The sequence below is a fragment of the Thermobia domestica genome, chromosome 3 (assembly GCF_964235325.1).
Source record: "Thermobia domestica chromosome 3, izTheDome1.hap1.1, whole genome shotgun sequence".
Taxonomy (NCBI): Eukaryota; Metazoa; Arthropoda; class Insecta; order Zygentoma; family Lepismatidae; genus Thermobia; species Thermobia domestica.
In genome coordinates this window covers 87,733,763-87,750,350 of record NC_137456.1, presented here as the reverse complement: position 1 = coordinate 87,750,350, position 16,588 = coordinate 87,733,763, and the positions used below count along the sequence as shown (strand labels likewise).

The 16,588-nt window shown below is 36.5% G+C and overlaps 1 protein-coding gene across 1 annotated transcript in view; it reads left to right on the top strand.

Annotated features, from left to right (window-relative positions):
• LOC145680584 (uncharacterized) overlaps positions 1-16,102 on the top strand; it is a 158,999-nt gene extending 142,897 nt beyond the window's left edge. Inside the window, exon 3 of the mRNA XM_081751239.1 lies at positions 14,808-16,102. Coding sequence (XP_081607365.1) covers positions 14,808-15,633 — 826 coding nt within the window. The 3' untranslated portion in view covers positions 15,634-16,102. The remainder of the gene's footprint in view (positions 1-14,807) is intronic.
• Positions 16,103-16,588: the final 486 nt, after the last annotated feature.

The window sequence follows — 16,588 nt, the reverse complement described above, 5'->3', positions numbered from 1 at the left end:
ACAATATACCGCTGTCCGAAAAACGAATTTTTCTGTGTGATATTTCAATAGCACTAGAAGCCAGGGGCGCCCGAAGAAAATTTTCTAGAGGGGGGCCCATTTCCATGGTTGCTATGTTACGTCTGGTATTTAATATAGGTGGCTTGCTATATTACGTATATATTTTCGTGATCCAGAGGCTAGTCTGGGCCCCACCTTCGGGCGCCCATGCTAGGAGCACTGAACCATATTTCCGTGTAAACAATAACAATAAAAAATGCATAAACAATAACAATGAAAATGCATATATCTCTAGGAGCTTTCTCTTCCGCAGCTTGAAAATTAAACTTGTTTCTAAACATGAATGTCTTGGGACAATATATAGTCTTCGACATCCTCTGTGCGTGGTAAAATGCCCCTGGGCAGGCATGTAGCCAAGGGGGGTCCGGATCCCCCTTCGAGACCAGAAATGAAAAAATAAGGTTGAAAAAAATGAAATGAGAAAAAGAAGGATCGCGTTAATTTTTTTTTTTAAAAAGGAAGCTTTTGGTTACTCTTTCTTATGAGGAGATTTGTATTACTTGAAATACATGGTGGCGAGGTAAGCGAGGTATCCTGGAAAAGTCAGGGAATTTGAAATTTCTAGAAAAGTTACGGAATTTTCAGAATTTCTGCTAGCAGTCAGGGGGGATTTCAAGGGAGATTTCAAGCTTCCAAAAGTATAGTACTGTTGTGTACAACGTAGACATTTTTTTTATCATAAATTTTCGTCATCGCATCCTTGCAGTATCAAACATGTTATTTCAAAAACAATTTTCTACTGCTCCTTTAACCTGTCATTGGAAAAGACAGTAGGGGAGACCGGGGCACATTTGGCAACTTTTTTTTTAATTGCATGTATGGTATTTTATCTGAAACCTATTTAGAGGTAAACAGGATATAATTTTCTTCCTTATACCTTTATGAACGAAGTGGAACAGGTATTTTTTCACAAAATGAATATTGAGTTTCACTACCAATGGTTAAGTGTGATCATGTGACGTTGGAAAATGTGCCCCGTATGCGGGGCAAGTTGGCCAACCTACTAAAACTATACAGGGGCGAGTGTTCTAACTACTTCACATGCTAAAACACAGGTAATAAATAGTTGCTTTTACTGAAAATGTACCATTTGTTTATTGCTTGGACAGTATAGAGAAGTGAGATTATGGTAGGACTAATCAACAAGTTAACAAAAGTCATCATTGTGTGAATCACAATGAACGCGAACAAAAAATACATCTCCCTTTGTACAGTTTTCGTGTGCCCAGTTGTTGCATTTTGTGTACGTGACCCACTTCTCCTTTGCCTGAGAGTTGGAGAAAGGTTCAAAGCAATAAATGCATAAACAATCTTCATCATCTTCATCACTCGAATTAAAGTTGTTTACACAATAGACTATATAGTCAATGGCAAACACGTATTCAGTATTGTTTTTTGGGGGAGTGATAGGGCCATAGCCGCTTCGATATTTCGAGGGGGTTGTTCGGACGTCATTTTTGCAAAAAAAAAAAAATGTCAGCATAGGATAACATTAGCTTTTTTTTTACGTTTCCACTGGCTGCGTGCCTGGTTACGGGCTAGGTATTGTGTACCATACATTGTAATTTCGGAGATTTCTTTACACAGTAGGCCCTACATGCATTTGTTATAATCCTACCAAAATTAGAGAAACTGACTTGAGACCGGAAAAATATTGGAATACGTGCCCCGTATGTTGTTGGAAAACCTGCCCCATCGCCATTTTTGAACTTCAACATAACCTTGATGAGTATGTAGCGCCCCAGAGGGCCCTAATCCCTGGAAGGCTACGGCTAAGTTTGACGCTCAGTGCCGGAGCACCGAGTTAATAGATGTATGAAAGGGGTCGCCACCTGTGAACGGCTTGGAACACAGGAAGGAGGTGAACAAAACATGTATAACCGAATACAGGATGAACCTGCATCTAAGAAATACTAAGACTGCAAAATAAATAATAAAAAAAAAATACAAAGGTACAACGGTAAACGAATCCAACCTGTGCGAGACTGCCCTCTGTACACTCTACGAGTGCACAGGGAACAGCCCTTTCCTTGTGCCGTGATTTCTTTAACCTGAAAATAAAACAAGGAAAACTCAACCACTAAACACACACCTGTGAGGTTTGTTTTCTCTAAATATAAACATGGTGATTATATGGGTTGTAATATTTATTTGACGGAGTATATTTTCACAGGCAATATTATTCAATACTTATTATACACGTGAATATGTAATGATGTGGTTTTCTGACACAGAGACTAGCATCAATTAACATAGAATTTCTGTGACTTTAGAACTAGCACAGTGGTGCAGCTAAGCAGACTCATAATGCACAGAATAATAACTTGGAAGAAAGAAAAAAAACATACTACATAGTTACACAAATACTCAAAGAATACATACATACTTACAACAAAATAGCTCGAGCACTTTAACTTTAAGAACCACGACTAGTCGGGTGGACATAGAATTGGATATTGTATTAGCACAAACGAACATCATACACTACTGAATTATTACTAAAAGACGAATGGACCCTTTTAAAAGAAACATCCTGTTATATTAATGCTGCTTGCGATAAACGTCGCCAAAAACGACAAACGTATCCTGATGCTGGCTCTGTAGGATTCTCTACGGTGGACAAGTTTGACAAACATGGCTATAAAGACATTGTGACAAGCCGTGATAACTAACATCGTGACATAACGTAATAGAAACCCATGTAGTCCATCTGCCGTGGCATACCAATGCGGTGAAGATACCTTCAGGCAGAGATTAAGAAGAAAGAACTAGAGCGAGAACAATATGACTTTTACAGTGAGTTAAATCAGCTGTAACACGACCATAGTAACCAAAGAGGACAACACTCTCAACCAACTTGTGCTAAGTGGCCAAGCAAACTTTAAATGGGGGAGGCATGCTCATGATCTCGAAAGACAGTTATAAATTGTGCCACTCATCTCACTCATAAAATGCTTATAATTCAACTAGGACTCTTAATAATTGCAAATAATTACCTGCGAACTAATATTTTGGTAATGCACTTGCAAATCCACAACAAGGGTGCAATACGTGCACATAGTGACAATGAACCATTATAAATGACAATACATTCTGTACGAAGCAGAATTACTGACCTGCTGCGAGGGCAGGCGCTTATCCCATAGGGATACTTACCATAATTGCAGGCATAGAATAAATCTTTCTCGCTATTATTTTCTTAGAGGCACTAACTACACAAATGTGCAACACTTTAAGAAAGAATAATGATCACACGAAAACACACAAATTGCTGCAACACTCCCACACATAATATATGGATCTTGGGAAAATTGATAATTCACTATCACTAAGTTGATCCTCTTGACTATTCAAGGCTGGAGTTTGATTGTAGGAAAAATGTCCTCACTGCAAATGACTTTCCCCGGGCAGGGTAAAACTGGTGGTACATCCACTTCCTGGATAGTACTGGGCAGTCCCAATGATATGGTGACTATAACGTAATTCCAGATGATACGCCTGAGTAAGTTGTATGGAAAGTACAAACACTGGGTCACCACAACAAAATTGAGGCTGGCTAATTCCACCAATATATTTAAGAAACGCTAGAGAAGATGTGTAAAAGTAAACTTCATGGCAGGTGAATATATATATCTACATCCAAGGCACAGGACTCTATCTCACTTGAATGACGCAGAATTTCATCTTCACCTTTACACGCAGTGACTGGATGCAAGTGCTCAGATTGGTTATAAGGCTACATGAGCTTAAACTGCTGAGCGATGAATTCATAGTTTTCATCATAACGCAACAAGAACGTATCAACACTGAAGGATCACTCGACATGTTGTTTTGACTGCTTCCCAAAACACATTCACAAAAATTAGTCAGTCTTAGGTGGGCTGACGATGAGATCCTTGGACTTCCACAGAAGAGAACAACATTGAAGCAGGTTAATAATGCAGTAGATGGAATACTCAACCATTGTGTTATTTCATTGACGACGTGGATGGGTTGGAGGGCCCGCTAATAAGAGCTTATCTGCACATGCTGATGCTTAACTTATGCTGGGAACTAAACTTGCATGCGACTACTGACATAATGAACAATTTGATTCACAAATAACACACCAACTGCGGAAAGATGCTTCTACGAAGCCACTGTAAGGAACGTGAGGAATTTTTACACAATGCCCACTCACGTGGGGAACTGAAGCGAAGGCCTGTTTCCCAACTCCATCTGAAAATTGCCTCAAATTATGCTGATTGTGCAAAATAACTGGGTAAAGATGCTTTACACGTCGCAAGGTGAGTTAAACCAACTCTTAAGACTTAGATGCACACTATTAAACAAGATGTATCGAAAATGAGTTGACCAGGTGAAAATGCTAACACCCATTACGTTTCCATCTTCTTGCAGAGTACCCAGAGTTCTTTGCGCGCGCCCGCGAACATGATGTTTCTACAGGGTTGCCAACTACAATTTTGTTACAAGAAGTACTTTATAAGTTACACTAGTATTACAATACTAGTTAGATTATATAGGGGCGTTACAAGTAATGGTGTATATTATTTGCAAACCAAAAACATCATTACGTAACGGAAGAACACCATCTTTAGTACATGCAATGTCAAAGTAGTACGTTTAACACTAGTACATTTATTTTGTTTTAGTGCAAACCTGCTACTTTACTCATTTTCGAAAAAATGATTTCACAAAATCTCCTGCCTACGTCAACACAGCTACTCAACTGATACTTGCGTAGATGGCGTGCCAAGCATTGCTGTTTCAGCCAGCCCACCCGCAGGAGCGATCTACCAGATCCTTTCAGAACTAAAGCCAGTTGGAAAACGTGCCCCGGTCTCCCCTAGTTGACGGAAAACAAAATTTTATATGGAAAGAAAGTTCTGTTAACATTTGATTCAACAGAGAAAGGATCGCAGATATTGTAAAATTTTACAATACATTATTGAGTATGTATTTTTATAATAGTGAAAATGTACTTCCTATAATAGTTGGGGTCATAATGAAAGGAAAATTGTTATATTTGAATGAACAGAGAAAGGATGTAAATATTGTAAAATCTTTTTCAGCACGTTTTATTATTATTATTATTATTATTATTATTATTATTATTATTATTATTATTATTATTATTATTATTATTATTATTATTATTATTATTATTATTAATTTTACTCGACATTTCTCATAGTTTCTTATTAAAATACTTACCAACATATCCTCATTTTATTGTCCTATATGTTGATAGTAAAGTAGTTTAGATTGATGGAGGTCCTGGGCTTTCAGAATTTCATGTCAAGCCTCCTCCCTCCGTTACGAAATCCTGAACGATCCAATATATGTTCCGTTACGAAATCCGTCACGCCCCCCGTTACGATTGGCTGAACGAACCAATATATGTTCCAGTAAAATAGTTTAGACTGATCGAGCCCCTGTTGTGATGACCACAGTATTTCATGTCAAGGACCCCCCCCCCCTTCTTCACGAAATCCTGGCTACGTGCCAGCCCTGGGATACCTGAAGACAGTTCCAACAGAGAGTATATTCCTCCAAGAAATATTACTGTTAACACGGTAGTTATTTGTAGTCGTCTCTATCATTTTTAAAGGAAGTTAATGCACAATTCTACGGTCTGATTATGCATATCTTGAACAGTAGATGTTACATATGAATCCCCATACCCAACTTCAAAGTTTCCAGTACGAACCACGTTTCTAGAAACCTTTGGAAGATTAAAACGTCTGAAATTGTAAGTTCAGATTTACATGAAATACATTCTGCAACAATATTTATAAAATACTTCACCGGCAAGGAAAATAAAGGAAAATAAAGTAAATTTTACTTCATTAATTGTTCAAGCAAAATACAAATTTCATTCATAGCTTTATTAATTTTTTTTCAGTACTTCGCCTTCCTTATTCTAACAATGTATAATCAACTCCAAACATGCATCCTGGAATTATTTACTTTCTTTTTTGGAAGTCTCTCCAAGTCTGGTATGTGATATAATTTCTCTAATTTGTTAGGGAGTGCTGTTATTGCCAAATACGAATACGCCCGTTTTGCCAAATTACACTTGCTTCTTTGATAACTAATTGTGCACTTTCGCGCAAGTTCAGGAGTATAACATTGTACAGAAAGGATGTGTCTGCTAGAAGGTAACTTGACACGTCATAATGTCCAACCAAATAGATTTGATCATGAAGTCGTAAAATAATATTTGATCAAATCGACACTTCCACACAGACATATCAGACATATCAACACAATCAACCCACTACACTGTCCCCAATTGTCAGTAAAACAATCGTAAAACAATGCACTGGCGTAAAAGTACCAATGCATCAGCCATTCCGACAGTCAAATACTTTCTGGCAAAATTCAAACACTTTCAATTGCGTCGCATCAAATAGCAGCATTGTTATAGTCATTGTTTGCAAATGAGATGAGTAAACATTGGTAACCAATACACTCTGTAAAGAAAAAATAGCGACACCTCAATTCTCAAGGTAACTTACACAGAAAACCATAGTTCCAACCGGTTAGAAGAGGAATAGAAGGAAATTATGAGTGTGATCATTCATTTGCATTATCTGTGACACCTATGGTGTACAATGCGCTTACTAATTATTTACGTATCAGTAATATTCTCTCTAGATGGCACCTGAGAGCGTCTAGTAAATTATTGGGGTGAGAATTCTGCATTGCATTTGTGATGTGTAGGCCCAGGTAATTAGCATTTTGTGATTGTTCTATGCTTTGTCATTGTTTGAACAGTGTCAAGTGCTAATATTGTTGTTGTGCAGCGTTGTTTTTGTATGATATTGTTGCTACATGTGGACTGTAAACAAGAATGATTGGTAAGAAATGTGACTTGTCGTCACGTGAACAAGACATACTTCTTGCTTTGCACAGCTAAGTTACATCTCTAAGGGAGATGGCTGGAATACTCAAAATTCACCATTCGACGGCAGAAAGAGTAATTCACAAGCAAAAATAGTATAAGAAATCATCCCTTCGTCAACAGTGTAATAGAAAAAAGAAAGCATCACCCAGAGCAGATCGCCAAATAAAATCAATAGCACTGCAGAATTGAGGAATGACTTCGCCAAAAATCGTTTTGATCTTGAAACTGCAGTCACTCCTGCGACTGTATTGTCTTAACTGTATGAGGAGGATATTACGAAGAAAAAAACGCCTGGAAAGTCGAAACTAACAAAAACACAGAAGACTTCAACACGTACGTTTGTGAGGCAATATGCTACTTGGACTTATGACAACTGGAAGCATGTTGTTTTCTCCTTCGAAAAAAGTTTAAAATTGTGGGAAACGATAGTGGTGTGAAGTTGTGGATACGAATGAGCGAGAAACTTGATACGGATTTTGTTTAAGAGATGCAAATATTCAGTTACTGAGTGATGGTATGGGCTTGCTTCACTGTCAATGGATATATGTGAAGAGTCATTTGATGTACAAAAATGTCTCCAAATTCTGGTACGTAAAATTCTTCAAACAGCTAAAGATAACTTTCCTGAAGAAGATATGGACTACTTCATTTTCCAGGACTAAATGCTTCATGTCAATGAACGAAAATCGTTAATACGTGGTGCAAGAATATGACTATTCAAAGACTCATGTGGCATCCAAACTCACCTGACATGCATCCAATTGTAAAGTTTGGGTCGATATGAGTAGAACATTCAATAGACAACTATTTCGGATAGAATGGAACTCACGGAACAGGTAATCCGGGAGTGATTCCATGAAATCAAGGTTACATTTTGCAATAGCGTTGTCACCGACGACTCCCCTGCATTTCCTAAAGCCCAGGGTCCACATACGAAATCTAGTTTGATGTATTGTGCCTCTCAATGTTCGTACACAATATGTCTTACTCTTAAGAAATTACATTTTTGGTTTTGTGCTATTATTGTTGATTTTCATACTTTTATGTAGGCTATAATTCTTCCCACAGCCGTTTTTGCTGAAAACACACATAGCTACTAATATATGCATATAAAAAAAAACTGAAACTGCGGCGCAAGTATTAAGAATGAACTTTATTAAGAATATGTATTGTAATATTATCAGCAATTCATGTAAAAACTCATATTGGTTAATGTATGTTGTGAAAACCATATCCGAGGAAGTGTCGCTATTTTTTCTTTACAGAGTGTAAAAGTAAAGCCGATATATTGTTCATAACTAGAATTATCAGCTGATTTTTCTGCGCTGCTATTTAAAGAAATTCTCTTTGTTTAAGGAGATAGATTTTGTGTGTTATTTTCTTATGGAATGAAACATTTAAGGATTGAGAGCAAATCATATTTATGTATTCCTTTTGTAGTGTAAAGTGAAATGAACATTTATATATCTCTGGTAGTTTAATTCAGAGAAGTCATTTAAATTAAAAACGTAAACAAATAAATAAATAAATAAATAAATAAACTTCTTAGAAATCTGCTACATGTACAAGGATTTAAAATAGGTCTAAACAGAGCATAAAATTTTATTATTTATTTTTCAAAGACAGTTTTAGTCTTGGGGCCATACATAGAACCTGTTGGAAAAGTTGCGTATACGGCATTTCTCTTTTGGAATAGTTTGTATGGTAGTAGTGGACTATTTATGGGTTGGTCACGTGGTCGGGATAGTGCGCAATTTCTCCCAATATGGCCGACAATATGGCCGACCAGCCAAAGTACAATCTTTGTGAAAAAAACACATATCTCCTAAACTTATAGTCCAATCTTCATGATTTAAAAACTAAATGACGTAGAAGACAACAGACTATAATAAATTATCTAAAGTGTTTGAATAATCATTGAAATAAACACCTATTAAAATAATTGTATATTAAAATTTGCATTTTTTATGATGGGTATAACTCATATTTTTAAACATGACAAGTAAACAACTGGAATGATCGAAAAACACAATTTTTAACTTAAAATGGTATTAAAATATCTTTCATTTGACACATAAATCATTAAGATCGGTTAAGAAACAAAGAAGATACAACGAATTAGTTGGGAGCTAAATAGGATCTGTTGGAGAAAGTTGCGTATACGGCATTTCTCTTTTCGGATAATTTATGTGGTGTTGATGGACTAATTATGGGTTGGTCACGTGATCGAGATGATATGTGTTCTCTTTTAGTTGTGTTTCAAATTTTAACCCTTTGCGGACAGTAGTATGTATAGATTTTATTTAGAGTTACGTCACTTGCTTGCATATGTATTATTGAATTACAGTGAATTGGTTGCTTATAACACCTTCTTCTGTTTTGTATCGTGTCAGTATTTTTTTCTACATCATTTGAAATGGAGGGAACAATTTTAGTGCGATCTCCGATCAAAAAGAAATCGAAAACAGAAAACAATGCGAATCCAGTATGTATTTTGTGGAAGATCCAGACTCGAGGAAAAAAAGTTTATGGGACCGATAGTGGTAGAGAAAACATTTCATATTCTTCGCAGAAGCTCCAGGATGGTCTGTTAGATAAAGTGGAGTTCAGTGAAATTTACTATCACATTGAGTGCTATAGACCCTACGTGTTAAAAGCGAACGAATAGAAGAACGAATAGGATATGTGGAAATTGTTTGTGTTGTTGGTGACTGGTAACTACGATAAAGATCGAGTTTTGCGCAATCAGAAGAATACTTCCATAAGGGAACGTTGGGTTGTGTGTGATCAGATATCAAACAAAACTGACAAAAAATTGTACAGGATTTGTGAAAGAGACAGAGCTGCTCAATTTCTCGCAGCATCTCGATACTTTTAAGAAGATGTGTTCTCAAGGACAAGGACTTTAACAGACGAAGATAGTGTCTTTGCCAGTGATATCGTGTACCATCGCCAATGCATGAGCACGTATTTGTTAAAATACACTAGGGATACCAACAATCAGGAAAAAGATGTGAGTCCTGTTGGGAGTTTAAGAAACTTCTTGAGACGATTTCGTTTCCCGCCAAAGGATATGAACTTTCTCAGCTGTGCTCCTTCATGAATGAAGAATGCAAATCTACCGAATATGTGACAAACAAAATGCTTAAAAAGCTATTGATAAATCATTTTGGTGAAGAAATAATGTTTGTCTATCCTAAAGAAAAAAACAAATCGCAGTTAGTTTACTCATCACAAGTACGTATTCCAGATGTTGTTGATAAAGTGAGGAATTTAGAAACTTCTTTACACAGTTTTACAGTAGGAAAGTTGAAAAGAGTGTTCAAAGATTATGATTTTCAACTTGAAAATTCCGACTAGCGACAGGGAAGGTAATTGGGAGCTGCATGTGTCCACTTTCCGCAGAGCGCTGCCATTATATTTTGCTTTGGAAAGATAAATTATATTAGGTGGGGAAGTACTCACATTGAAGACTGTCTTAAACTAGCTGAAGAGCATCCAAATTTGTGTGAAGACTTTTTAGGAGGGCATTTCGTTGTGCAGCAAACTAAGACATTTCAGTAGTGTCGCTATGGATCAGGCATTAGAGAAGGTGCAAAAGCCTGCAAAAGGCCCCAGTGGAATCATTGTAATAACCCGGAGAAAAGAATTTGTAGCGCTAAGAAATCTCGTTCAACATGAAAAGACTGCAATGAAACATCTTTTTCGTACTTTATGTCGGATGCAATTCTATGATGAATGCGTGACGCACCATGAGTTTTCAAAAACACAAACAGCTCATGATGAATAACTAGTGACAAGACCTGTGAATTTCATCGCTGAAAGGGGCAACCCATTTGCCTTATCCGATGATGGAATTCAGAACATCACAGGTCGTCGATTCACTGAAGAAGAAAAGAAATTTAAGCTGGAATGTGTTGATATAGGAGAGAAGCAATACCAGGAATTTAGGAAATATGTGTTTGTTGAGAAAACAAAGATACTGCTTTCACCCTCACACCGGATGAAGAACAATGTGTTTCAGATCCAAAGAAGTCAGTTGATGTTCAGAAGGAAACCATTGACGCCTTGCAGCTTGTAGATATAGCACGTGAAAGAGGCTATTCAATCGATCGTCTGCTATGTTGGGAACTCACATCTAGATCTTTTTACTTGATGAGAAATGGATTCCTCCGTAAATCTCAAAAGTCAGAAATGGTTTGTGAGTTTGAGAAAGATTTACCTGATGGAACGGTACTGAAGCAACTTTCCGAGTCCACTCTTCCAACCGCTTCATGTAGCAGCCGCCGGAGGAAAGTCAATGCAGACCTTTGGAGATCTAGTAAAGAGCGTGTTTCAAAGAATACTTCATTTATCAAAAGGATCTGTGAGGGTAGATATTGTTATGGATGTTTACTTGGAAGGAAGCATTAAGACGTCAGAGAGAAGAAGAAGAATGGCTTTTGATCCTATTGAAATTACTATATCTAACATGGAAACACCTCTACCAAAGGACATGAATTCGTTTTGGGCGTCTACACACAAGTACAATTTTCAACAGTTCTTTGCTCAATACATTATGGAACATGGTTCCCGGCACAATATTTCCATCTACATAGGCGGTCTTGGAATCAACGAGGAAACGAGTGTACGCATTTCGAATGGCGAGTCTACTGAAATAGAGGATTTAACATCACATCTTGAAGAAGCAGATGAAAGACTTGTTTTACATGTGAATCACGCCATCAGGACATCAGAAATAACACGCGTTGTACTTGTTTCATCCGATGCTGATTCATTTGTATGTGCAAGGTACTTTTTTGCCTTGGAATTTTAGAAGAGAGGACTTCTTGAAATGTGGGTTCTGTGTGGCGCAGGGTCAACAACCAGATATTTACCAGTTCACACACTTATTGACTACATTCCAGAACTTTTTATCAACATTTTGCCAGCTGTCCATGCGTTGTCTGGATGCAATACCACAAGCAAATTTTCGACAAAACACGCTGCTGTTAAACGTGCGATGGAGTTACCCCAACTTTTGGAACATTTTTGGAAGAATGAGTTAAACAATGTAATGGTTCAACAAGCTGAGTCATATCTTGCAAGTACCATAAAAGCAACATTGGATGAACTCAGAGTTACGAAATATCACAGAATGAAATGTATTGATTTCACAAAGTTTCCTCCAACATCATCATCAACACACTTACACATAAAAAGAGCGTATCTTCAAAGTCATCATTGGTACAATATACTTCAGAATTACACACCACTTAATCCAGCGGACTATGGTTTCGTAGAAGAAGACGGTGATTGGTTACCATCTGTAGTAGAAGAAAGACTTCCACCGGATTTACCTGTACCGTGCACATGCAAGAAATGTGCCAAAAGCACTGTCTGCAAGTGTCGTTTAGCAGTGATTTCGTGCTCGAAATTCTGTGAATGCGATCTAAATGGTTGTAATAATCCATACAACTAGCATGCAAGCTGTAGTACCAAATAACAAAGTTCATATAATAACATTGTATTGTGTAATTCTTTTGTAACATCCAAAATAATGTTTTTTTTTTGTTGACTATGTTACTATGATATCATCATTTGTACTATGTACACTACGTATTATTTCTGAGACTATAACAATTGTTACTACATACTTAATTTAAAAATATAAGTATTGAGAGGAAAGATTGTCATTAAAAGCTTGAACTTATCAAAGAAAACTTATTAAAAGATTGAACTTACCAAATTCTTCTAACTCCTAAGATTGTAACTTTTAGTTTTAAATATTTACCAACATCTTGGAAAAATCTGTTCATATCAAATCTTTTGATCAAACTGGAAATAATCCCATGCACCACTAACGAGAATGGTGCTCTATAAGTGTGTATTCCAATATACGTAATGACGTCATCAACCCCTCCTCTGTGGGCGCAAAAACCTAAGGAGCCTATTTATTCTTTAATACAAACGTGCACTATCCCGACCATGTGGTCAACCCATAATTAGTCCATCAACACCACATAAATTATCCGAAAAGAAAAATGCCGTATACGCAACTTTCTCCAACAGATCCTATGTATGCTCCCAACTAATTCGTTGTATCTTCTTTGTTTCTTAACCGATCTTAATGATTTATGTGTCAAATGAAAGATATTTTAATACCATTTTAAGTTAAAAATTGTGTTTTTCGATCATTCCAGTTGTTTACTTGTCATGTTTAAAAATATGAGTTATACCCATCATAAAAAATGCAAATTTTAATATACAATTATTTTAATAGATGTTTATTTCAATGATTATTCAAACACTTTAGATAATTTATTATAGCCTGTTACCTTCTGCGTCATTTAGTTTTTAAATCATGAAGATTAGATTATTAGTTTAGGAGATATGTGTTTTTTTCACAAAGATTGCACTTTGGCTGGTCGGCCATATTGTCGGCCATATTGGGAGAAATTGCGCACTATCCCGACCACGTGACCAACCCATAAATAGTCCACTACTACCATACAAACTATTCCAAAAGAGAAATGCCGTATACGCAACTTTTCCAACAGACATGGTCTGGCCCCAAGACTATTTCTGTTAAATAAATAGAGGTAAGATGGAAATTTTACGCCATTTGGGTGTTGGTGGTGGATAGCTATCCCATGACCCCTTTCTTGTTAACAAGTCTTGGCGTACCCGAATCCAAGATGGCGTACTTTAAAATATCCGGCATGATAGTTCTGCATAGTAACATATGCAATTCCGCTTAGATTTCCCCTACCCAAAGTATGATTTAATTTTCTTCAGCCGTTCTCAAGTTACAAGTATCTATTATAGACTTGAATTGCTTCATATTGTATACTGTAAATGCATTCAAAATTTTAGATCGCTTGTGGTACCATTTAATATTCTTCAATGGAGCTAATTTTTCTCATGGGTAACTTTGGTTTGATATGAACCTTTCTAAGGGCTGTGAGTAAATAAATTCAATTTTCCCTTCAGGTCTACCCTGATTGGTAATATAAGGGTCAGGGCTAGGAATTATTTTTTCTGGCCTTTCGGCATCTTTGGCCATATTAACCCGTCACATATGATGGTTAATGTCTCTCGGCGATCACAACATTACTCAGTTGTCAGGGAATTAGGGAAGGAAGGAAGCGGCTTGGGATTAGGTTAGGTACCATCCCGGCACCGAGTGTCTCCACCAGGAATTTATTGCTAACGTAAGACGGTATTGTATGATATATCAACTGTGTGTTAGATAACTTTCCTACGATAATGTGTCATTTATTAACACTATTCAAATTTCATTAAAATATAAATACTGAATGTTTTATGTAAATACCGTATTTTACTGACTATATAAGACGCACTTTTTTCTTCGTAAAATTGCCTCCAAAATTCAGGTGCGTCTTATACTCGAAATTAATATAAAAATGTTTAGTGTTTGATTTAAAATTCCCACCAGTCTTAATAATGGTTTTATATTCGATGCCGCGCGAAACCTATCTCTATCTGACAATATTGGATTCAACTGGCAGTAGTAGTGTACTGATACGACGAACAAGAGTTGCAGGGATTTTGGGATCACAATTTCAGGGATTTTAAAGGTCAGTTCGGTTTTATAAACTTTTTTTTACTCTAATAATAAAAATGGGAAAAATGTTGTGGTATTTTGTTTCTAAAAAAAAAAAAAAACTTAAAATATAAGGTGCGTCTTATAGTCCTAAAATACGGTAATCACTTTGTTATTTTTTGTCATTTATTTACTTACATCTTGCGTATGTAACATTTGATTATTATGTTAAAATAAACTTTATGGGAGATGACAAGTTATGATTGGTTATTTATTTATTTATCTTTTTAGGGTTGCTGACCTAAACAGTGGTGACGACATGGTGGAATCGAAAGGTTTGGATGTAGTTCAACTTACTTGTGAATTCTGTGCGAAGACCTTGCCTACAACGCAAGAGTTTTTTATGCATTACAAATTACATTATAGAGAAAAGTTGTTTTACTGCTTAATGTGCGACAAAGGTTTTAAAAAAAGATCAAACTTGGTGAGACACGCGGAAGCTCATTCAGGACCTAAAAACCAAATCTGTTCCATTTGCGGCAAAGCATTTTTACATGAAGTCAATCTCAAATATCACGTCCGATCTCATAAAGATGACGGCCATTTCGTTTGCAGCGTTTGCACGAAAATGTTTACTAATAAAGATAGCTATCGACATCATTCTAATCGTCATACACGGGAGTTTGTGACTTGTACAGTGTGCAAGAAACAACTTAGTAGTAAATATGCTTTGTCTGTTCACATGGTGCAACATGAAGGTGGTGGAACTAAGTTTCAGTGTGATGAATGCAAAAAGTGGTTTTCTCAAAAGTGTGTACTTCAAAGGCACCTTCGAACACATACTGGTGTAAAGCCTTTCCAATGTCATATGTGTGGAGTTTCCTTTGCTGACCTGTCAACTCTTAGCTACCATAGACGGCGTCACAAGGGCGAACGGCCTTTCATTTGCGAATTTTGTGGTTTGTCTTTTTTTAGGAAGAGCCTATTGGAGGCTCATAAATTGTTCCATTCAGATGAAAGACCTCACGTGTGCAACCACTGTAACAGTGCATTCAAAAGAAGAGGTCATCTTGTAACACATATCAAGACTATGCATTTGTATATGAAGAACAAGTAATGGAACATCATGTTAGGACATTCGTGTATTTCTGTGCTTTGAAAATAATTTTATAAAACTTGAACGTCATAATAAATAAAGAATTCTAAACACTTCACAGCTGATGAGATTAAGAAATACGGCTATTTCTTTAAGTGTCTCTTTCCTTAAGTGTTCAGAAAATTGTCATTTCCCGTAGTGCTTATCTTTCTTAACATGAAGATTGTTAACCAGAAGAAGAAAGAGAGCTGCTGCATTCTTAACTAATATAAACAGGATAGGGATGCTACTTCGGTTTCTGATAAGCAGGATTGGATTAGCAAATAAAATTGTACTTTATAGGGAAAAAATATTGTAAATAATATTAAATGTTTGAATTAATCCATCTGAAAGAGAAGCATAAGTTACAGGTACACAATGTAAAACATCTGGTTTACAATCTATTCACTGAACTGTTCTTCAATAAATGCCAGTGCAGAATTTTTACGGGTTTGATTCATAAACCCTTAGCACTTAAAAATGCTGGGTAAAGAATTACGGGCTTGTGTATAGCCTGCTCCCCCCAGTTCTTTGTCACCGGAACTGGAAGAGTCACTACTAATACTAGTGCTACTGCTACTACTACTGCTATTACTACTACTACTACTACTACTACTACTACTACTTATATCGAGAACAGAACCCAGTAATCAAGCTTCTTTATAATACTACTTGTAGAATATTACTGTGGAATATTACTGTACTTGTGGGTTACAACCGACTTAGAACTTTGCATATTTACCTCTTAGGAGAAGGCAAATGATTACTTTCTTTATCAAATAAGTACAATTTTGCACTTTACGCACACACACACACACACACATAGAGAGAGAGAGAGAGAGAGAGAGAGAGAGAGAGAGAGAAAGAAAGACAGAAAGAAAGAAAGAGAGAGAGCAAGAAAGACAGAGAGAAAGAAAGACAGACAGAAAGAAAGAAA